The following is a 24800-nucleotide window of genomic DNA, read 5'->3' on the forward strand; positions in this document are numbered from 1 at the left end:
ACCTACGACTTCTCAATTTCCCTGACTCTGACCCAACAGCACTGGTCACTACTGAACATGTATGTAAAGTGCAGCACAGTTTCTTCTCAGCTATGACTCCACAGTACTGGTCACTACTGAGCATGTACATAAAGTGCAGCACAGATTCATCTCTACTAAAAGCCGGGATCCTTAGATCAGGAACAGAACAGACATTTATAGGACATTTCATAACTTTCCCAAATTATTATGAAAACATTTACGGCACATCCTGCACTGAACTACTGAACCCAATTTATTATATATTTTAGGAGTCCGAGTCGGTCTATTTTAAACCGATTCCACCAAAATGGACACCGTCTCAGACTCCACGACTCCAACTAGACAGTTGTAGTAACAAGCACAGATCAACCTCGTTCTATTTCTTCCTGCAACAACTACACCACCACCAGGTCCCTTATTTGATGCTTTCCTCATTGTTTTCAACCCAAAAAGTTCAGAGTATTACACAGGCCTGTATACAGGGAGACAATGGCCACCAGATTATTACACTGGATGTTTTCAGAGTATCATACACCCCCCCACACACACAAAAAAAATAATTTAGAAGAAGCACAACGTACGTCAACTTATATAGTTCCAATTTCCCGCCTCTCCTGACTGAGTTGAAGAGATTGCTAGATAAATGGAAGCCGTTCCCGATATCAATTTGGGTAGGATCTTCTCGCTCAAGATGTCCCTCCTCCCCAAACTACTCTATTATTTTGAGACTTTGCTGGTCAAGGTTCCCATGAGTGAGCTCTGGTTGCTCCAGGCAGCATGATGAGGTTTCTTTGGAAAGATGGTCATCATCGGATCTCTAGGCATGTCCTCATCTCTCCTAAGTCACAGGGAGGACTATCGGTCCTAGACATAACTAAATATTATTGGGCTGCTCATCTCCATAGAATCCCTTCGTGGGCCTCGTTTTGGGCATACAATAAATGGACAGAAATAGAGAAGTTGTGGTTGGCCCCAGTTCATCCTAATTCTTTGCTATGGTCCAAAAGGACTGAGATAATTCCGGAGCCCCTTTTGGGCCCCATTTGATTTAAAAGGGAAATTTGGCATACATGTCTGAAGAAGTTTGTCTCAGCCTCTACAAATTCGCCTATGATTTCCTTAATTCTCCAACCCCTGTTACCAAGCAGTCTGAAACATGCAATGGCCCATCCTTGGTCCTCTGCAGGCCTATTTAGATTCGCGGATGTGGTGGACGGGGACACGCTTGGCTGCTTTCATTTGATAAAGATAAATCTAGGTTCTCCATTACTAATAGAGAATTTTACCAATATTTACAAATCAAGCATTTTGCCTCTTTCCTTTTTGGCTCCTCGGGAACCTCCATCCCAACTGGTTTTGAGAGGCTTTGCAGGAAGGGGACGACGACTAATGGCTTGATCTCAGAAATCTATAAGATTCTCTGTTCCCCTCGAGATGGCCGTCAGCCAAAGCATCCCTATATGAGCAGATGGGAATCCATTCTGGGTAGGGCACTCTCGCCTCAAAATTGGCATATCATTTGGGAAAAGGCAGCAAAATCATCTATGTGTACCCTCTATAAAGAGAATCAGTACAAGATATTAATGTTTTGGTACCACACTCCCGATTTTCTGAATGGACTGAACCCTACAATTCCAAATGTGTGCTGGCATTGCAGCATGGATGGGGGTACACTGTTTCATATTTTTTGGACATGTTCAGAAATTCAGAATTTTTAAAAGGAAGTAAGTTCACTGATTTCCAAGGTGCTTTATACTGAAGTTGGGCTAGATCCGACTATATATCTGCTAAATCTTACCCCTAGGGAAATGGGGAAAAGGGCAGCAAAGCTGTTACTTCACATTCTTACCGTGGCAAGATGTTTGATTGCCCTCAATTGGAGGCAGGTTTCCTCGCCGCCTCTCCTCCATTAACTTTAGAGAATTAATGACATTAGACAGATGGAGTATATGACTGCGATACTCAATGCAAAGGTGGAGTACTTTGACTCGGTCTGGGCTCCTTGGGACAACTTCTGGGCGCAAAGATCAGAATAGATAATTATTTGACCATTGTCCTCTGCTCCTTCGGGTGCTTGCTTCCCCCCCCCCTTTTTTTCCTCTCCCTCCGATCTCCTTCCCAATGATGTGTCTTTTGTCTGTTCATATTAAGATTACAATTTTGTCAAACTGCTTTAGGTTTATTTTTCAATGTAGAAACACATTCCCCTGCCAATAGGAAATAGCACAACTCACATAACTATGAGCACACAAGAATCCCACCATTCAATTAAGAAGTGGAAAACAGAGAGTTTTTATAGCTAAATTCAAATAATGTTATTAAATCAAAAATTTAAATACAAAGTGTATACACATATGTGGCCTGGGGTATACAAAAACAATATTAGTCAGAATTTATATGTGGCTTAATCAACATGGGTCAGCAGTCTTTATTAAAAAACTGACACAATAAGTCAATGCTTCCTGCTGCCATAGACAAATATAAGCATACATGCAAATGGTAACTACCCAACTGACTACGTAAAGTGCTGCATATGAGTGCCTAAAAACGGCCAAAAATTGAATGTAACATAGTATTCAGGCTGCACTTACATGATGTGATTGAAACCGCTGCTCAGGCCAGCCGCCCCTACGCGCGTTACGCCGTGGCTTCCTCAGGAGGCGTGGCTAGATTTATCTGACGTTGGTATATATATCTTGAGCAACCAATAAAAACGATCGTCACATAAAGTGACGTCATAGCGCATGCGCTCTGTCCTACAAACACTGCCCATAGCATACAATAATGCAGGATAGCGTATGTAACATAATATTTAATATAGGATCAGTGCGCTAAGTCGCTCCATGAATATAAAGTAAACAAGCCGCTTATAATAAGCATATGAGACGTGGGTGCAAATAAAAGAGCGGCGCATGCGTAGATGTATCCCGGCTTAAAAACCAGAGGCTGTCACTCGGCGCTCCCAGAATGCTGAAAGGCAGGTTGCTGAGCAACCTGACACCGACCGCAAACTTAGCGGGCACTATGTGAAAGCCTCAAGCAGGGACACCATCAGGCATGCGCACATCACCCATGAATAACATAGGATATGAACTTGCACCACTAACAGACTATACAAAAACATCTTCTGAAGCCTATAATATATATTACAAAAGTAAATGTGTAAACAATACCCAGTGAACTGTAAATATGAGTATAATTTATAAAAAATAAAAAATAACCATAGTGTTTAAACTGTGATAAGGCATATTCATCAATAATATGGACAAACCGACAAGTACTAATACTTTCATAATACAGTGAAAATGTGTAAGGGTGCGATATAATAGCACCAAATAACTATACTAAAAATAATGATATAAATAATATTGAAATAAAAAATAATAAAAGTGCCCGAAGATGGACAATTCAATAATGAGTGTATACTAGAATGCAGACATAATAAAGTTTTTGAGCATTGTAAGCTTTTGAGTGTTTAAGCGAAAAAGATTTTGTATACTATAAATATTTTAAGTATAAAAAAGTCCCTGAACCAGGAACCATCTAGAAAATTCTTCTTCAAAGATCTTCTTCCAATGACGTGAAAGAACAACAGTGTCAATATAATAATAACAAAAGAATGACATATCAATCCTTTAGTGATAAATAGAAGACTCCTCAGATCGTTCTTGGCCATACTGAGTAGTAGATAGTCCATCAGACCACCTCAAGTCCATCACAGTTTTCACTTAAAGACGAATCATATGCTAAGCTGAAAAAATAAAGTAAAAGAATTGAAATTAAAATCAGATAAAAAGTACCCAAATATGATTATAAGAAGGACCCAAAACCATTGCTTTCATTTAATCCATATGGACACATCGTATTAAGTCTAAAAATCCAACGGCTTTCTACTTGTGAGAGAATCTTGAAGAGATCACCTCCCCTCATCCCCAAGGATACCTGATCAATAGCGAATACCCTCAGGCTGTTTGCTTCTGAATTGTGGAACATTTTAAAATGTCTAGGTAACGTCTTCAACTGCTCACCTTCATCAGCATCCTTAGATTTTAAAATATCACGAACATGTTCTCGTACTCTTATTCTCAACTCCCTCGTTGTCATTCCTATGTAGATTTTATTGCATGAGCAACTGGCATAATAAATTACACCTTTAGAAGAACAACTAAGACATTTTCTAATAGAGAACGTCTTTGTTAGATCTGAATTTGAAAATTCTTTAGCCTTTTTCGTATTAGCACACGCTTTACAAGTTTTACAAGGAAAGAAGCCTTGAATTGTCCCCAAAATACCTCTCTGTATTTTTTCTTTGGGGGCAAAATAACTACGTACAAGTAAGTCCGATAAGTTTTTAGATCTTTTTGCAGTAATTGAAGGTTTTGTGTCAAGAGTTTTTTTAAGAATCGGATCTGTTAATAAGACATGCCAGTGAGAGTTGATCACATCAGTGAACTCCTTCCATTGAGAGTGGAATGGTGTGATCAGTCTCACTGGTTGTCTATCTTCAATCTTGTTTTTCTCTTTGTACAATAGACGATCCCTCGAAGTTTTTTGCACCTGATTATAAGCTTTTTGAATACATCTATGTCCATACCCCCTTTCCCGAAATCTGGAATATAGATCACTAGCTTGTCTTTGATATGCCTGTTCAGTAGAGCAGATTCTCTTTGCTCGTAAATATTGACCTACGGGTATAGAGTGTATCGTGGATTTTAAATGAGAAGATCCTGCATGTAAGATAGAATTTGTAGCTGTTGGCTTCCTGAATAAATCTGTGGAAATTGACCCATCATCATTCACCCGAATATCAATGTCCAAAAAGTTGACTTGCTTACCATATGAGTAGGTAAGATTAATATTTAAATCGTTATTATTAAGTGTGGTCATTAAAGTTTTAAGTTCTTCAATAGTACCCTCCCATACAAATAGCACATCGTCGATATATCTCAACCAATTTTGAACCTTGTCTATACCAATCACAGGAGAGCTTTGGAAGATTTCTCTTTCCCAGAGGCCAAGAAATAAATTGGCATATGCCGGAGCACATGCTGCCCCCCATGGCCGTACCCTGGGTTTGTAAAAAAATCTGATCTTTGAATACAAAGCAGTTGTGTGTTAGAATAAATTCCAACAAAATCAATAAAAGATCTATCATTGATGTGTCTGAATTACTATTTTTCAAAAACCAGGATACTGCTTTAAGTCCCTGATCATGGCGGATAGAGGTGTATAACGCCTCTACATCCGCCGTGACCAAAATCATGCCCTCATCAAGATGTATTTGATCTAATCTTCTCAAAGCCGCCGTAGTGTCAAGAACATGGGAGGGGAGTGTAGTAACCAATGGTTTCAGATAATAATCTATGATTTGACAAATAAGTTCACTCAATCCCCCATTCCCCGACACAATGGGGCGGCCAGGAGGGTCCTCTAAATTTTTGTGCACTTTGGGAATAAGGTAAAAAGCAGGCAATTTGGGTTTCAAAGTCTCAACAGTAGTGAGAAGTGATTTTGGGATAGTTCCACCTTCATATGCTCTAATCAAAATTTCAACCAACTCCCTCTGATATTCAAGTAAAGGAGAATAGGTCAGTTTTCTATAACATCTAACATCAGAGAGCAATTTAAAAGCTTGTTTTTCATATAATTCTCGCGGCCAGATAACTAAATTTCCGCCTTTATCGGCCCTTTTAAATATAACATCATTCCAACCCTGTAGTTCAGTAACAATTTTTCTTTCCCTTCTACTGATAGAATCACTATGATATTTTCGACCTAAACTCTCGATGTCATTAGTTACTAATTTAACAAAAATCTCAACAGCCGAACAGGTATTAATATTAGGAAATTTTTTTGATTTGTTAAACAATGAAACGGGGAATGAACTCACCGTTTCATTGGGGTTGTGCTCCTCAGCTAGATTCTCCAATATTTCTAGGGCCGCTCTCTCTTCCTCAGAATTTAAAACAAGTCCCATATTATTCTTTTCATGGAGTCTTTTAAGTATTAATTTTCTTGCAAATAGGTGAACATCCTTTATTGCCGTAAAGGTATCTAAACATTGAGACGGAGAAAAAGTCAAGCCCTTTTCCAATAGCTCACTCTGCTCATCAGTTAAAACATGTGAAGAGAGATTTAATACCTTTGGATATATATACCAATGTCAGATAAATCTAGCCACGCCTCCTGAGGAAGCCACGGCGTAACGCGCGTAGGGGCGGCTGGCCTGAGCAGCGGTTTCAATCACATCATGATTGAGACTTTGAAACCCAAATTGCCTGCTTTTTACCTTATTCCCAAAGTGCACAAAAATTTAGAGGACCCTCCTGGCCGCCCCATTGTGTCGGGGAATGGGGGATTGAGTGAACTTATTTGTCAAATCATAGATTATTATCTGAAACCATTGGTTACTACACTCCCCTCCCATGTTCTTGACACTACGGCGGCTTTGAGAAGATTAGATCAAATACATCTTGATGAGGGCATGATTTTGGTCACGGCGGATGTAGAGGCGTTATACACCTCTATCCGCCATGATCAGGGACTTAAAGCAGTATCCTGGTTTTTGAAAAATAGTAATTTAGACACATCAATGATAGATCTTTTATTGATTTTGTTGGAATTTATTCTAACACACAACTGCTTTGTATTCAAAGATCAGATTTTTTTACAAACCCAGGGTACGGCCATGGGGGCAGCATGTGCTCCGGCATATGCCAATTTATTTCTTGGCCTCTGGGAAAGAGAAATCTTCCAAAGCTCTCCTGTGATTGGTATAGACAAGGTTCAAAATTGGTTGAGATATATCGACGATGTGCTATTTGTATGGGAGGGTACTATTGAAGAACTTAAAACTTTAATGACCACACTTAATAATAACGATTTAAATATTAATCTTACCTACTCATATGGTAAGCAAGTCAACTTTTTGGACATTGATATTCGGGTGAATGATGATGGGTCAATTTCCACAGATTTATTCAGGAAGCCAACAGCTACAAATTCTATCTTACATGCAGGATCTTCTCATTTAAAATCCACGATACACTCTATACCCGTAGGTCAATATTTACGAGCAAAGAGAATCTGCTCTACTGAACAGGCATATCAAAGACAAGCTAGTGATCTATATTCCAGATTTCGGGAAAGGGGGTATGGACATAGATGTATTCAAAAAGCTTATAATCAGGTGCAAAAAACTTCGAGGGATCGTCTATTGTACAAAGAGAAAAACAAGATTGAAGATAGACAACCAGTGAGACTGATCACACCATTCCACTCTCAATGGAAGGAGTTCACTGATGTGATCAACTCTCACTGGGATGTCTTATTAACAGATCCGATTCTTAAAAAAACTCTTGACACAAAACCTTCAATTACTGCAAAAAGATCTAAAAACTTATCGGACTTACTTGTACGTAGTTATTTTGCCCCCAAAGAAAAAATACAGAGAGGTATTTTGGGGACAATTCAAGGCTTCTTTCCTTGTAAAACTTGTAAAGCGTGTGCTAATACGAAAAAGGCTAAAGAATTTTCAAATTCAGATCTAACAAAGACGTTCTCTATTAGAAAATGTCTTAGTTGTTCTTCTAAAGGTGTAATTTATTATGCCAGTTGCTCATGCAATAAAATCTACATAGGAATGACAACGAGGGAGTTGAGAATAAGAGTACGAGAACATGTTCGTGATATTTTAAAATCTAAGGATGCTGATGAAGGTGAGCAGTTGAAGACGTTACCTAGATATTTTAAAATGTTCCACAATTCAGAAGCAAACAGCCTGAGGGTATTCGCTATTGATCAGGTATCCTTGGGGATGAGGGGAGGTGATCTCTTCAAGATTCTCTCACAAGTAGAAAGCCGTTGGATTTTTAGACTTAATACGATGTGTCCATATGGATTAAATGAAAGCAATGGTTTTGGGTCCTTCTTATAATCATATTTGGGTACTTTTTATCTGATTTTAATTTCAATTCTTTTACTTTATTTTTTCAGCTTAGCATATGATTCGTCTTTAAGTGAAAACTGTGATGGACTTGAGGTGGTCTGATGGACTATCTACTACTCAGTATGGCCAAGAACGATCTGAGGAGTCTTCTATTTATCACTAAAGGATTGATATGTCATTCTTTTGTTATTATATTGACACTGTTGTTCTTTCACATCATTGGAAAAAGATCTTTGAAGAAGAATTTTCTAGATGGTTCCTGGTTCAGGGACTTTTTTATACTTAAAATATTTATAGTATACAAAATCTTTTTCGCTTAAACACTCAAAAGCTTACAATGCTCAAAAACTTTATTATGTCTGCATTCTAGTATACACTCATTATTGAATTGTCCATTTTCGGGCACTTTTATTATTTTTTATTTCAATATTATTTATATCATTATTTTTAGTATAGTTATTTGGTGCTATTATATCGCACCCTTACACATTTTCACTGTATTATGAAAGTATTAGTACTTGTCGGTTTGTCCGTATTATTGATGAATATGCCTTATCACAGTTTAAACACTATGGTTATTTTTTATTTTTTATAAATTATACTCATATTTACAGTTCACTGGGTATTGTTTACACATTTACTTTTGTAATATATATTATAGGCTTCAGAAGATGTTTTTGTATAGTCTGTTAGTGGTGCAAGTTCATATCCTATGTTATTCATGGGTGATGTGCGCATGCCTGATGGTGTCCCTGCTTGAGGCTTTCACATAGTGCCCGCTAAGTTTGCGGTCGGTGTCAGGTTGCTCAGCAACCTGCCTTTCAGCATTCTGGGAGCGCCGAGTGACAGCCTCTGGTTTTTAAGCCGGGATACATCTACGCATGCGCCGCTCTTTTATTTGCACCCACGTCTCATATGCTTATTATAAGCGGCTTGTTTACTTTATATTCATGGAGCGACTTAGCGCACTGATCCTATATTAAATATTATGTTACATACGCTATCCTGCATTATTGTATGCTATGGGCAGTGTTTGTAGGACAGAGCGCATGCGCTATGACGTCACTTTATGTGACGATCGTTTTTATTGGTTGCTCAAGATATATATACCAACGTCAGATAAATCTAGCCACGCCTCCTGAGGAAGCCACGGCGTATCGCGCGTAGGGGCGGCTGGCCTGAGCAGCGGTTTCAATCACATCATGTAAGTGCAGCCTGAATACTATGTTACATTCAATTTTTGGCCGTTTTTAGGCACTCATATGCAGCACTTTACGTAGTCAGTTGGGTAGTTACCATTTGCATGTATGCTTATATTTGTCTATGGCAGCAGGAAGCATTGACTTATTGTGTCAGTTTTTTAATAAAGACTGCTGACCCATGTTGATTAAGCCACATATAAATTCTGACTAATGTTGTTTTTGTATACCCCAGGCCACATATGTGTATACACTTTGTATTTTAATTTTTGATTTAATAAAATTATTTGAATTTAGCTATAAAAACTCTCTGTTTTCCACTTCTTAATTGAATGGTGGGATTCTTGTGTGCTTATTTTTCAATGTGTTGGATGAGATATTGACTCTCTTTCAACTTTCTTTGTCTTTGATTGTAAAAGATGTTTGTGACCGTTCTATATTTGTCAATAACTGATGTATCATCAATAAAAATTTACATTTAAAAAATCAAAAGCACAAAACCATTGTTGGCTACCTCCTATGCCTCTGCCCCCTCCACCTCAACCTCCTCCTCCACTTCATGTGGACCTCCACCTCTTGGTTCTAGATTGTTATTTATTTTATTTTTTTATAATATGTTCTTTTTAGACAGTACCCTAAAAAAAAAAGCAAAACACAAACACAGTGTTGGATACTTCCTCCTCTGTCTCTTCCACTTTCACCGTGAACCTCCTCCTCCACTGGGACCTCCACCTCCCGGTTCAATATTATTATTTTTTCTTTTTTTTTATACTGTGTTATTTTGAATAATTTCCCTATCCACATTTGTGTGCAGGGCAATTTTTCTGCTCTTTCCCCCATCTAGCTTACTTTTGCAGCCCCCTAGCCCTGACAATGACCATTTTAGAGCCAATTTTAAAGCACTGAAGGTAATGTCCCCAAGGACTTCTATTGAGTTCTGGTAAAGGGTCAAGATTGATGTCAAATTCAATGTCATGTTCAGACCCGAATAGAACTTTTTACTGTATGTTCATTGAACCTTGCGAACCCGAACATCCAAAGGGTTGCTCATCACTAATTATTATAATACTTTACTAGATAGACTGAAAATTGTTTTCCTGCTTTGTCAGCAATTATCAATATTATCAATGTGTCAAAGTTAAAGATGATTTCTATTTTGTTTTAGGTCCAAGGAACTGTAGAGACATAAAAGATCTAGGATTGACTCTTACTGGATGGTATTACATATATCCAGATGGAAGTCCAATGAGAGTCATGTGTGACATGGAAACCGATGGCGGGGGATGGATTGTAAGTGCAAGGTAGTGAAAAGGAATGTGCCATCAAAAATTAGGTTTTTATGTTAAATGTATTATAGAGAGAGAGAGAGATTTTTTTACCATATACAAAAGACTTTTCAGTAGTCATTACCATCACAAATCTGAAAGGTGACACCTCTATAATCAGTAAACAATAGAGGATTCACTATACACAATAGGTGATGTCACAGATCACCTTCTCCTTTTCCTCATACACAATGACAGTTAACATCTTAATACACATTAGTGTCAGGGTTCCACCCCTCAGGGTGTCTGGGATGCAGTTACTGACAGCTCTGCTATCCAATCTCGTATTGAGGTGTGCTGAAGCTGTCAGTACTTTGATTGACAGCTTGACAGTTGGCCACCCAATCTGGTACAGAGGTATGCTGAGCTGTCAGTGTAATGATTGACAGCTCGACTATCCAATCTGAGACAGTGAGGCGTCGGCTGTCTCGTGTGTTCATAATTCCAGTTAATGGCCATGCTTCTTAACTGAGCTGTGTTTCCCAGAACACTGCCAGACGTACATTCAGCCTGTGAAGTTTGTGCATTGTGCCAAGAATTCTGCTTGCTTGATCTGTTGCCTGACCTTGGACTTCGTTCTGACCATCCATCTGTTTAACCCCTTCAGCTCTGATCCTTTTTCCTCCCGTTATTCTGACCTCGGAACGTTACTTGACTTTTGTCTCTTCCTTCTGTTTATGATGTACCCTCCTGGCTTCTGACCTTGGACTCCTTGACCACTCTCACTCACGGCTTGGCCGTGAGAAGTGACTAGCGTCATGTTGCATCTGGCCGCTACGTTTTTCTTTTTCACCAGTATGGATCCTGTTCACATGCTTTGTGACCAGATGGCAAATTTTATGCAGATGACGAAGGATTGCCAGAGTCTGGAGTCAGCGCAATATCAGTTGCAGGGTCAGATAAATAACTGATGAACACCTCCCATAGCATAGCCCCCACACTGCCGGCAGTGGCTGTGACATCAGTACCCTCTGATACACAGTTGGTCTCTCCTGAACCTGTCATATCCCTCCCTGAAAAATTTTCAGAAGACAAAGACCAGTTTATGGTATTCACTGAGAGCTGCAAGTTATTTTTAACCCTGTTCATGTCCCCACAACCCCAGAAAAGTTTTCTGTTGATCCCTTTTTGACAGTTTAGGTCTGATATATGACGAATCCGACAGAATCTACGCTATATTGAGCTCCGAAGTTGTAAGGAACAATGCTGCTTTCAGGTGCGAGTTCCAAAGAGGCCTTTCCGAGACATTCAGGGATGCTCTGGTCCTCCATGATGCCCCTTGTTCTCTGATGGAGGCCATGACTCAAGCCATATGAATAGACCGCAGGTAGCGTGTTATACTTCCCCGGAGCAGGTCTATTTAACCGAGGTTAGAGCTGCCAGTCTTCATGTTGTGGAGAGAAGACGGCATGGTCGGTCTGACCTGGCAGGGTGCCGGGGAAAAACCCGGTGGGCCCTTGCAGAAGAGCAGGAGAGGGGAGAAAATTGAATATACTGTAACTGTTTGTACCTTTCTCCCTAGTTGTTAAAATTTAATAAAAACAGTTTAAAAGAAAAAAAATTTGCGGGCCCATTAAAAGCATGAAGGCGCGTCTACGCAGCTTGACAGCCAGGATGCCCAGTGGAGAGCAGGGCCAGGGAGCAGGAGAACAGCCGAGGTCCCACGCACAGCAGCATCACAGGTGGGGCAGGCAGCTGCCTAGAGCCCCGCTCTCTCAGGGGCCTCCAGCTAACGGCACATCACGCAGCCGCTATGGGCCCCTGTGAGGCAGGGGGGCCCGCCTGCCGTCAGCGCCAACTCCCCCTCGCCGCCGCATTGAACTATACTGGCATCATAGACGCTGGTACAGTTCACAGCAATGATGGAGGAGAGGCTGTATATCATGGGGCAGTGCTGTGTACCATGTGGTGCTGTGTACCATGTGAGGCTGTATAACATGTGGGGCTGTATACCATGTGGTACTGTATACCATGTGGTGCTGTATACCATTTGGTGCCGTATACCATGTGGGGTTGTATACCATGGGGCAGTGCTGTATACCATTTGGTGCTGTATACCATGGGGCAGTGCTGTATACCATGGGGCAGTGCTGTATACCATGTGTGTCTGTATCCCATTGGGTGCTGAATACCATGGGGCAGTGCTGTATATCATGTGGGGTTGTATACCATTTAGTGCTGTATACCATTTGGTGCTGTGCTGTATACCATGTGGGGCTGTGCTGTATACCATGTGGGGCTGTGCTCTATACCATGTGGGGCTGTGTTATATACTATGTGGGGCTGTGTTATATACTTTGTGGCTGTGCTATATACTATGTGGCTGTGTTATATACCATGGGGGGTACATTATACATTTTATTCTATGGGGGAGGCTGTGTTATATAATATGGGGGGCTACATTATATTCTTTGGGGAGGTGGGCTGTATTATATTCTATTCAGGGCTACATTATATTCTATGGGGGGCTGTATTATATTTATTATATTCTATGGGGGGTGATCACATCATACTCTGAGGGGGCTACATTATACTATATGAGGAGGCTACATTGTATTCTATGGGTGGCTGCATTATATTCTATGGGGGGCTAGATTATATTGTATGGGGGCTTTATTATACTTTATGAGGGGGCTACATTATATTATATTGGGGCTGCCTTATACTATATGAGGAGGGCTACATTGTATTCTATGGAGGGGCTACATTATACTATATGATGGGGGCTGCATTGTATTCTATGGGGGGTTACATTATATTCTGTGGGGTAGCTACATTATGCTCTAATGGGGTAGCTGCATTATACTATATGTGGGCTGCATTGTACTGTATTGAGGACTATGGGGAATACATTATACTATATGAAGAACTATGGGGTGCATTATACTATGGATAGTGAATTGTACTACATGGATGACTGGCTGTGTATTATACTATGTGGAGCACTATGAGGAGTGTATTATATTATATGGAGGACTGAGTGTATTTTAATATATGGAAGGCTATGAGGAGTGTATTATACTATATGGAGCACTATGAGGAGTGTATTACACCATATGGAGGACAGAGCAGTGTATTTATATATATGGAGAAGTGTATTATATTATATGGAGGACTGAGTGTATTTTAATATATGGAGGGCTATGAGGAGTGTGTTATACTATATGGAGGACTGAGGAGTGTATTATGCTATATGGAGGACTATGGGACACATTATATTATATGGAGGATTATGGGGTATAAACTGTAGATGTGCTGCTGATAACATGATACTGTATGGGGACAGATTGATCCATAAGTGATTGTTCTGTCCCCATCATTCTTTCTCAGATGGTGGAAAGAGGCCGGAAACAAGTGTTGAACAACTTCAATATTGTGGATCACACTCATTTAGCATCCTGAACTCAGCGCATGTAAATACAATTGAAATGCTTCTGTGTGATGTGCAATATGTTAGCATTTGGGGCCCCATTTTAAACTTTGACTAGGGCCCCACTATGTCTAAAACCGGCCCTGCTCATACACGTGACATGATGCAGCATAACAGATCACAATCTCTGACAATGCCTCCTATATAAGATACACACACACACACCACACTCTTATATGGCCTAATATGTCATATGAGGCCTGTATACCGTACAGACTGCACTATCATCCTCCTGTATGCCATACATAAGCAGAGAGTGCGGTCTATACAGTATCTAAGAGGGCGACAGTCTGTATTTCTTATAGGGGGCCTAATAGGAGGCCGACACTGTATGTCTTTTAGGGGGCCTAATAGGAGGCCGACACTCTGTATGTCTTACAGGGGGCCTGATAGGAGGCCGACACTCTGTATGTCTTATAGGGGGCCTAATAGGAGGCTGACAATCTGTATGTCTTATGGGGGGCCTAATAGGAGGCCGACAGTCTGTATGTCTTATAGGAGGCCTAATAGGAGGAGGACAGTCTGTATGTCTTATAGGAGGCCTAATAAGAGGCCGACAGTCTGTATGTCTTATAGGAGGCCTAATAGGAGGCTGACAGTTTGTATGTCTCATAGGAGGCCGACAGTCTGTATGTCTCATAGGGGGCCTAATAGGAGGCTGACAGTCTTCATGTCTCATAGGTGGCCGACAGTCTGTATGTCTCATAGGAGGCCTAATAGGAGGCCGACAGCCTGTATGTCATATACGAGGCCAATATGCTGTACATACCGCAATATCGGCATCCTATATACTGTACATACCACACTCTCAGCCTCTTATAGAAAGTATCTAAGGTAGGAGACGAAGAGTGCAGTCTGTATGTGATCTAGGATGTCAAGAGTACAGACATCTGACTGGGATGATTTAGGGAACCCTGTTTTGACCAGGGGGTTGGACCAGATGGCCCAGGAGGTCCCTTCCAACTCTACAATTTTATGATTCTATGATCTATAGGAGGCTTAGAGTGCGGTCTGTATGATATATAGGAGGCTGAGAGTGCCGTCTGTACGATATATGGGAGGGTGAGAGTGCAGTCTGTACGATATATAGGAGGCTGAGAGTGAGGTCTGTACGATATATAGGAGGCTGAGAGTGCGGTCTGTACGATATATAGGAGGCTGAGAGCGTTCTCTTTTGCACACTGTACAGCTTGCTAAAAGGCACATGTTTTAGTGGGAGAGGCCAATGAATGAACACGTAATAAAACCGTTTATGGTAGCCATAGGGTGGGCCCCTAGAGTCAATTCCCCTGGTGGGCCCTAGGCACCCCAGTCCAACCCTGGAAGACGGAGACAAGATCTTGGACTCAATCTATACTGTGGTCTCTCTGGACATTTTCTTAAGAATTGCCCAACTCGACCTCAAGCCACCAAACCATCAGGAGAATGTATGAGTCTGGGTGATGACCGAGGAGGTCACCCAGACTCCCAGGTACCCTTTTCTTCCTCTGATAAAGTACTGATAAATACGATAAGTTTCTTCAAGAATCGGGTGTTATTAACATAGGCATTCATTGACTGTGGGTCTGCTGCCAACTTTATTGATTCTGGACTGGTTCTGAAGTTAGGGTTAGGGGCAGTTAGTTTAGAAAGACCCATTTAAATCATCACCCTTGACAAGACACCGTTAGCTCACAATTTGGTCAAGAGAACAACAGTGGATTTCACTCTTCAAGTGGGGGAACTCCACTCTGAATCCATCTCCTGTTTTGTGTTGGATAATTTACCTGCTGGATTGGTACTGGGTTTTCCATGGTTGCAGATTCACAATCCAGTTATTGATTGGTGTATGAAGTAGATTGTGAAATGGAGCCCCAACTGTTCAAAGAAATGTCTAAAAAATGTACAAATAAGCTCGGGATATCTGAAGGACTTGACTTTGGAGATGTGTTCTCTGAAAAAGGCACGGAGATATTACCTTCCCATCGTCCCTATGATTGTGCTATTGATCTTATTCCTAGCGCCAAATTACCAAAAGCTCGCCTTTACAATTTATCGGGGCCTGAACGGGATCACCATGAAAGAATATGAAAGTTTATGGAATGGTCATATCCGTCATTCCTCCTCCCCTATAGCTGTTGGATTTTTCTTAAAAAGAAAGATGGTGGTCTCCGTTCTTGCTATGATTTCCGAGAACTAAACAAGATCACGGTTAAAAATACTTACCCACTTCCACTCATCACCAACCTATATAATCAGCTTCTGGGGGCCAGGGTGTTTTCTAAACTTGATCTTAGAGGGACTTACAATTTGATACGCATCTGGAAGGGTGATGAGTGGAAAACTGTGTTTTTAATGTCTGAGGGTCTGTTTGAAAACCATGTCATGCCTTTTGGATTATCTAATGCACCTCCTGTGTTTCAAAATTTTATGAATGATATTTTCTCTGATTGCATTGGAAGATATGTTGTGATTTACCTTGATGACATTCTAATTTTCTTGCCAGACTTGGACACTAACCAGGATCATGTCTGTGTTGTGTTACAGAGACTGAGGGATAACTCTCTGTTTGCTAAATTAGAGAAATGTGTTTTTTTCTGTTCTTGTCAGCAGAGGGGTTTAAGATGGACCCTGGGAATGTGCAGGCCATAATTGATTGGGTTCAACCTTGTGATCTTAAGGCTTTGCAGCGTTTTCTGGGATTCACCAACTATTATAGAAAATTTATTAAAGGGTTTTCACAGATTGCTAAACCACTTACTGACCATACATATAACAGGGCGAATCTCACGGTTTAGCCGCTGGGAGCTATCAGGGCTTTTGAAAGATTAAAAGAGTGTTTTATGTCCGCACCCATTCTGATCCAACCTGATCTCCAAGAACTGTTCATTGTGGAGGTGGATACTTTGGAGATCGGAGTGGGGGCAGTCTTATTTCAGGGGCCCAAAACTCGGACTAACCTGCATCCACCTTTGCTTTTCTTTCTAAAAAAATTTTACCGGCAGAGAGAAAGAATCGGGAGATACTTGCTGTCAAATTGGCCTTTGAGGAATGGAGGCATTTTTTGGAGGGGGCAGTTCATCCCGTTACGGTGATCACGGATCACAAGAATTTAGCTTACATTGAATTGGCTAAAAGGTTAACTCATAGACAGGCCAAATGGTCCTTGCTTTTCTCTCGATTTAATTTTTCGATTACTTTTAGGCCAGGGTCTAAGAATGTGAAAGCTGATGCTTTATCTCTTAGTCTAGATTCCATTTCTCCTCCAGAACCTACGTCCTCCATTATTCCTCAGGGTATTGTGGTGTCTATGGTAGCCTCGGAATTTGGCCGTTCGGCCAAACTGAGCAATCGTGGGAGAAGAGCCTTGGTGAGAGAGGTAAAGAAGAACTCCAAGATCACTAGGGCTGAGCTCCACAGATGCAGTAGGGAGATGAGAGAAAGTTCCACAATGTCAACTATCATTGCAACCCTCCACCAGTCAGAGTGGCAGAGTGACCCAACGAAAGCCTCTCCTCAGTGCCAGACATATGAAAGCCTGCATAGAGTTTGCTAAAAAAAACCACATGAATGACTCCCAGACTTTGAGAAATAAGATTCTGTGGTCTGATGAGACAAAGATAGAACTTTTTGGAGATAATTCTAAGCGGTATGTGTGGAGAAATCCAGGCACTGCTCTTCACCTGCCCCAGACAATCCCAACAGTGAAACATGGTGGTGGCAGAATCATGCATTGGGGGTGTTTTTCAGCTGCAGGGACAGGACGACTGGTTGCAATTAAAGGAAACATGAATGCAGCCAAGTACAGATATCCTGGATGAAAACCTCTTCCAGAGTGCTCTGGACCTCAGACTTGGCCGAAGGTTCACCTTCCAACAAGACAATGACACTAAGAACACAGCTAAAATAACAAAGGAGTGGCTTCAGACAACTCTATGAACATTCTTGACTGGCACAGCCAGAGCCCTGACCTAAACCCAATTGAGCATCTGTAAGGGGAAGAACCAAGGCAGGCGTACCTTTTCTGTGACGGATCCGGAACTGTTGTCCGTGACGGATCTGGAACTGTTGGGGCTGTCACCTCTGTTGCACAGAGGAAAGCTTAAGGCCCCAGACCACCTTTTGCACTCAGTGATAGGGGGTGTGGCTAAGCCAAAAAGGCCGCAGTGTGCGGGAAACAGGTCCGACTTGGCGGGAATGCGCAGCGCATGGCTGGACAGTGTGGGTGCTCCGATCTCAGAGTGTCATGTTGGAGCAGGCCCAAGCCTAAAGGGACGCAGCACCACTACCAGAGACTGCCGGCAGACACTTGCCTCGTGTCCGCCATCTCCGCTGTTACCGCTGACATCACCGACTCTGCTGCCAGCGCTGACACCCTCGCCATCGCTGACACATCAGACAGTGAGTCATAAGGCCCATGGGAGGAACATAGATGCACGCCTGCACCATCAGGAAAGCCGGGTGACCTGTTTTGAACTGTGCCCTGATAAATCCGCATATAGTTGCTGCGCAGTGATAAATACGGCCCAGGATAGAGAATTTATCCTCTCCGCTCCCTCCTCTTCTGGATCCAAGATCATCACCAGGACCACAAGGATTCACCACCGTCGCCAGGATCCAGGACGCCATCTTCTCCAGGACCATGCTGAACCCCATACCCACCATGGCCTTGGCACCAACGTTTACACCCAGGACTCCAACTGCTGAAGTCTCTGGTTTGATAAGTTTAACACTTCTGAACTTCTTGCCTTATTTGCCTAAACCTGTTTTTCCCTAGTTATAACATCCCCACTGAAGTAAACCCTTTCCCCCACTTGTCCCTGTGTGGAGTATCAGCTGTATTATTAAACCCCCTTTAACCCTTGCTCTGCCTCCAGTCCGTTACTGCATCCCGCGATCCTGCTTGATTCCTATACATCTCTGGAGAGACTGGAAAATGGCTGTCCACCAACGTTCACCATTCAACCTGATGGAACTAGAGAGCATCTACAAAGAAGAATGTCAGCGGATCCCCAAATCCAGGTGTGAAAAACTTGTTGCAACATTCCCAAGAATATTCATGGCTGTACTACCTGAAAAGGGTCCTTCAACTCAATACTGAGCAAAGGGTCTGAATACTTATGACCATGTGATATTTCAGTTTTTCTTTTTTAATAAATTTGCAAAAATTTCTACAATTCTGTTTTTTTCAGTCAAGATGGGGTGCAAAGTGTACATTAAAGGGAATCTGTCACCTCATTTTTGCCCTATGAGATGCGGCCACCACCATCAGGGGCTTGCCTACAGCATTCTGTAATGCTGTAGATAAGCCACCGATGTAACCTGAAAGATAAGAAAAACGAGTTAGATTATACTCACCCGGGGGTCCGGTCCAGTCCAATGGGTGTCGCGGTCCAGTCCGGCGCCTCACATCTTCTAGCAATGACGTCCTCCTCCTTACTTCTGCCGCGGCTTCTGCGCAGGTGTACTATATCTGCCCTATTGAGGGCAGAGTAAAGTACGGCTGTGCGCATGCGCCGGACCTCTCTGACCTTTCCCGGCACCTGCGCACTGCAGTACTCTGCTCTGCCCTCAACAGGGCAGATAAAGTACGCCTGCGCAGGAGCCGCGCCAGAAGTAAGGAGGAGGATGTCATCGCTAGAAGATGGGAGGCGCCGGACTGGACCGCAACACCCATCATAGCGGACCGGACCCCCGGGTGAGTATAATCTAACTCGTTTTTCTTATCTTTCAGGTTACATCGGGGGCTTATCTACAGCATTATAGAATGCAGTAGATAAGCCCCTGATCGCGGTGGCCGCATCTCATATTGGAAAAATGAGGTGACAGATTACCTTTAATGAGAAAAAATGAACTTTTTTGAATTTACCAAATGGCTGCAATGACACAAAGAGTGAAAATTTTAACGGGGTCTGAATACTTTCTGTACCAGCTGTACCTCTGTCTGATGGGAAGACTGCTATCTGGGTGGTAGTTGTTCAATTCGGCAAACAAGCTCATTTTGTTCCTTTGTCAGAATTACCTAATGCAGAGACACTCTCCAGGTTGTTTATTTGTCTCTAATAAATATGTCTCTAAATTTTGGAGAGCTTTTTGCAGTAAACTAGGGAATGACTTGTCTTTTTCATCTGCTGCCAATGTACAATACAAAATAATATTGTGGTACCGTGTTAGCCAGAAAAATAGATGTAAATAGATGTAAATACACTGCGTGCAGAATTATTAGGCAAGTTGTATTTGAGAGGATTCTTTTTATTATTGAACAACAACTATGTTCTCAATCAACCCAAAAGACTCATAAATATCAAAGCTTAATATTTTTGGAAGTTGGAGTGGTTTTTTTTTTAGATTTGGCTATCTTAGGAGGATATCTGTTTTTTCAGGTAACTATTACTGTGCAGAATTATTAGGCAACTTAATGAAAACCAAATATATACCCATCTCACTTGTTTATTTTCACCAGGTAAACCAATATAACAACACAAAATTTAGAAATAAACATTTCTGACATTCAAAACCAAAAAAAAAATCAGTGACCAATATAGCCACCTTTCTTTACGATGACACTCAAAAGCCTTCCATCCATAGATTCTGTCAGTTGCTTGATCTGTTTACGATCCACATTGCGTGCAGCAGCCACCACAGCCTCCCAGACACTATTCCGAGAGGTGTACTGTTTTCCCTCCCTGTAGATCTCACATTTTATGAGGGACCACAGGTTCTCTATGGGGTTCAGATCAGGTGAACAAGGGGTCCATGTCATTATTTTTTTTTTCTTTTAGACCTTTACTGGCCAGCCACGCTGTGGAGTGTTTGGATGCATGTGATGGAGCATTGTCCTGCATGAAAATCATGTTTTTCTTGAACGATTCCGACTTCTTCCTGTACCACTGCTTGAAGAAGGTGTCTTCCAGAAACTGGCAGTAGGTCTGGAAGTTAAGCTTTACTCCATCCTCAACATGAAAAGGTCCCACAAGTTCATCATTGATGATACCAGCCCACACCAGTACCCCACCTCCACCTTGCTGGCGTCTGAGTCGGAGTGGAGCTCTCTGCCCTTTACTGATCCAGCCTCGGGCCCATCCATCTGGCCCATCAAGAGTCACTCTCATTTCATCAGTCCATAAAACCTTAGAAAAATCAGTCTTAAGGTATTTCTTGGCTCAGTCTTGACGTTTTATCTTATGTTTCTTGTTCAAAGGTGGTCATTTTTCAGCCTCCCTTACCTTGGCCATGTCCCTGAGTGTGGCACACCTTGTGCTTTTTGATACTCCAGTAACGTTGCAGCTCTGAAATATGGCAAAACTGGTGGCAAATGGCATCTTGGCAGCTTGACGCTTGATTTTCCTCAAATCATGGGCAGTTATTTTGTGCCTTTTTTGTCAACACGCTTCTTGCGAGCCTGTTGGCTATTTGCCATGAAACGCTTGATTGTTTGGTGATCACGCTTCAAAAGTTTGGCGATTTCATGACTGCTGCATCCCTCTGCAAGACATCTCACAATTTTTGACTTTTCAGAGTCCGTCAAATCTTTCTTCTGACTCATTTTGCCAAAGGAAAGGAAGTTGCCTAATAATTAAGCACACCTTATATAGGGTGTTGATGTCATTAGACCACACCCCTCCTCATTACAGAGATGCAATCACCTGATCTACATAATTGTCAGTTGGCTTTCAAGACTATACAGCTTGCAGTAGGACAACATGTGTAAAAAGGATGATGTGATCAAAATACTCATTTGCCTAATAATTCTGCACTCCGTGTACTTATGTCTCAATTTTCTCAATTGTTTTGTGGGGGGACATAAGTATTTTTCATCTGCAGTCAGTACTTTGATTGACAGCTTGGCCATCCAATCTGGTACAGGGGCATGCTGAGCTGTCAGTGTGCTGATTAACAGCTCGACTATCCAATCTGAGACTGCGAGGCATCGGCTGTCTCCATGTGTTCATTATTCCAGTTAATGGCCATGCTTCTTAACTGAGCTGTTTCCCAGAACACTGCCAGATGTACATTCAGCATGTGAGGTTTGTGCTTTCTTGTGAGGTGAGCTGTGATGTCACCTATTGGGAATGTGAATCCTGTGTTATCTACTGTTTATAGAGCTGTTATCAGTCATTGTACAGGAATAGGAGATGAGCTGTGACACCTATTGTGAATGGTGAATCCTGTGTTATATACTTTATATAGAGGTGTTATCAGTCATTGTACAGGAAGAGGAGGTGAGTAGAGATGAGCGACTTTGCCTTTTTCCGGGTCGAGTCGGGTTTCATGAAACCCGACTTTCTCAAAAGCCGGGTTGAACGAAATCGGCTGATTATCGTGAAAAGTCGAAGGCCGACTGAAACACGAAACCCAATGCAAGTCAATGGGGAACCAAGGTCGGCAGGGAGTGGAGGACAGGAAACACACCTACAGTGCCCATTTTAATGCCAAAAACATCAATTCTTACTACTTAAGCTTGTCAACCTTAATTTACTTTATAATAATAGTTAGGCATTGAAAACTGGTGGTTATTTGGCTAAAGTTGTGGAGGGGATAGGGCTGGCTCCAGATTTTCGTGGGCCTTGGGCCAAAGAGTGTCAATGGGCTCTTTTAACACATGCCACAATTCATGATCCTCTGATACGGCAGAGAAATAGCGGTATAGTACAATGAAAAATACTTCACTTCTTACATCTCATGACTGATATCCATTTTAAATTCTCCAATAGCTCCAAAAATGGACAGTATATTACTCCATACAGTATTATGGCCACCACATAGTGCGCTATACAGAGTAATGAGGCCCATATATTTCTCCATACAGAATCATTGGTCCCATATAATGTTTGAAACACTATATGAAGAGCTCCACATAATGCTACAGTATATGTTGGTCCCCATGGATGAAGCTCCACTGTGTTATGGGCCCAAATAATGCTCCATATATAATGGGCCCCATTTCTAATGCTCCAGTGCATAATGGGCCCTGTAAACGCTGCTCCAGTGTCTGATGTCCACCTTTGGAATGCTCCAGTGTATGGTGGGCCTCATATATCATTCTCCAGAGTATAGTGCTCCCCAAAAATAGCTGTCCCAACATTGAAAACAATTAAATAAGTCTCCTCGCGAGGGAATCCCTGTACTAGTCTGGACTCCTCCTCGTCCCCATCTTCCATCTCACTGCACTTGGACTGTTTAGGCAGAGGGCGTACAGACATGATGTCATCGCGCTCTCTGACCAGAATGTCACTGTCAGGATATGCAGAAGGCGTCACGGCAGTGGAGCAGGGAGAAGTAAGTATTTCAACTTTGCAAGTGCTGTGATCCTGAGCAAGCAAGGGGGGCCCACTCGTTGGCAACGGCACTGGCACAGGGCCCCTCATAGTACGCCGGTGTGTCTGATGGCGGGTGTGCACCCCCACTGTCAGAGACACTTGATTCTACTATGAGGGACCTTGTGCCAGTGCCATTGCCAAAGAGTGTGCCCACCCACCTGTCCAGGGCAACGGCACTCGCACGGGTGTATGCACCAGGTGGTGACCCCGGCCCTGTGGGGGGAGGCAGCCCAGTTAGGGAGGTGGAAAAATTGGCATATGTTGATGTTGGACATTCAGCAGCTGCAAATGGAGTAATTGGAGAAGTCCGCGGAAGAGGAGGACAAAAGCAAGCCATTTTTCTGGCAACCTACGTGTCAGCAGGGGAGGGTGGGACAAAATCCTTTGAAACCCATGCATGGTTCGTTTTAATGAAGGTTAGATCATCAACATTTTGGGTTGACAGACGGGTCCTTTTTTCTGTCAGGATTGATCCAGCAGCACTGAAGACTCGTTCAGATAACACACTAGCAGCAGGGCAAGCGAGCTCCTGTAAGGCATATTGTGCCAATTCAGGTCAGGTGTCAAGTTTACTGGCCCAATAGTCAAAGGGGAATGACCGGTGAGGGAGAACATCGATATGGGAGGAGAAGTAGTTTGTTACCGTAGTTGACAACTGCTGTCTCATGTCACTTTCGATCGATGCAGTATTACCAGTCGTGTGAGCGGTGCTTGAAAAATCAGTCCACAACATGGTCATGAAACCCCTGTGTCCAACGCCACTTCCGCTGTGTGCACCACGAACACCTCTTCCATGTTGCCCCCTACGGCTCATTGGAAAAACATCACCGCCGCTGTGTGCTGGGAATGCCTCAAACGGTTTACCAGAATTGCTTGCTTGTTAGCCAATATTAACTCTAGGTTCTCCTGTGGCATGATGTTTTGGAATTTGCCTTTATAGCGTGGATCCAGGATGCTAGCCAACCAGTAGTCATCATCGTTCATCATTTTGGCAATGCGGGGGTCCCTTTTTAGGATCTGCAAGGCATAATCAGACATGTGGGCCAATGTTCCAGGTGTCAATGATGCACTGCGAGTGCTGGGTGGAGGAGCACTTTCTGGCAAATCCACATCCCTCCAGTCACGCACAAACCCGGTACCTGACCTTGCCACGCCAGCATTTTTTCTTGCCCCCTGAGAAGCATCCTCCTCCCCAAAATAATCATCCCCATCATCCTCCTCCTCTTCCTCTTCTTCCTCCACCTCGTCCACGAGACTTCCCTGAGCAGGCAATGGCTGACTGTCATCAAGGCTTCCCTCCTCCTCTTCCTCCTCGGCTGCAGACGCCTGCTCCTTAATGTGCGTCAAAGTTTGCATGAGCAGATGCATAAGTGGGATGCTCATGCTTATGATGGCGTCGTCTGCGCTTACCAGCCGTGTGCATTCCTGAAAACACTGAAGGACTTTACAGAGGTCTTTCAGCTTCGACCACTGCCCACCAGACAACTCCATGTCTGCCTGCAAACTGCCTGCCCATGTATCCTCCCACAAATGAATTACAGCCTGCCTCTGTTCGCACAGCCTATGAATCATGTGCAG

At 42.5% G+C, this 24800-nt stretch overlaps 1 protein-coding gene across 1 annotated transcript in view; it reads left to right on the forward strand.

Moving 5' to 3' along the window:
- Nucleotides 1-24800, forward strand: part of LOC141046676 (microfibril-associated glycoprotein 4-like) — a 146745-nt gene that overhangs the window by 87999 nt on the left and 33946 nt on the right. The window contains exon 7 of the mRNA XM_073541253.1: nt 10334-10458. Coding sequence (XP_073397354.1) covers nt 10334-10458 — 125 coding nt within the window. The remainder of the gene's footprint in view (nt 1-10333; nt 10459-24800) is intronic.

This window comes from Dendrobates tinctorius, unplaced genomic scaffold (genome assembly GCF_039654945.1).
Source record: "Dendrobates tinctorius isolate UK_male_01 unplaced genomic scaffold, ASM3965494v1 ptg000120l, whole genome shotgun sequence".
NCBI classification, from domain to species: Eukaryota; Metazoa; Chordata; class Amphibia; order Anura; family Dendrobatidae; genus Dendrobates; species Dendrobates tinctorius.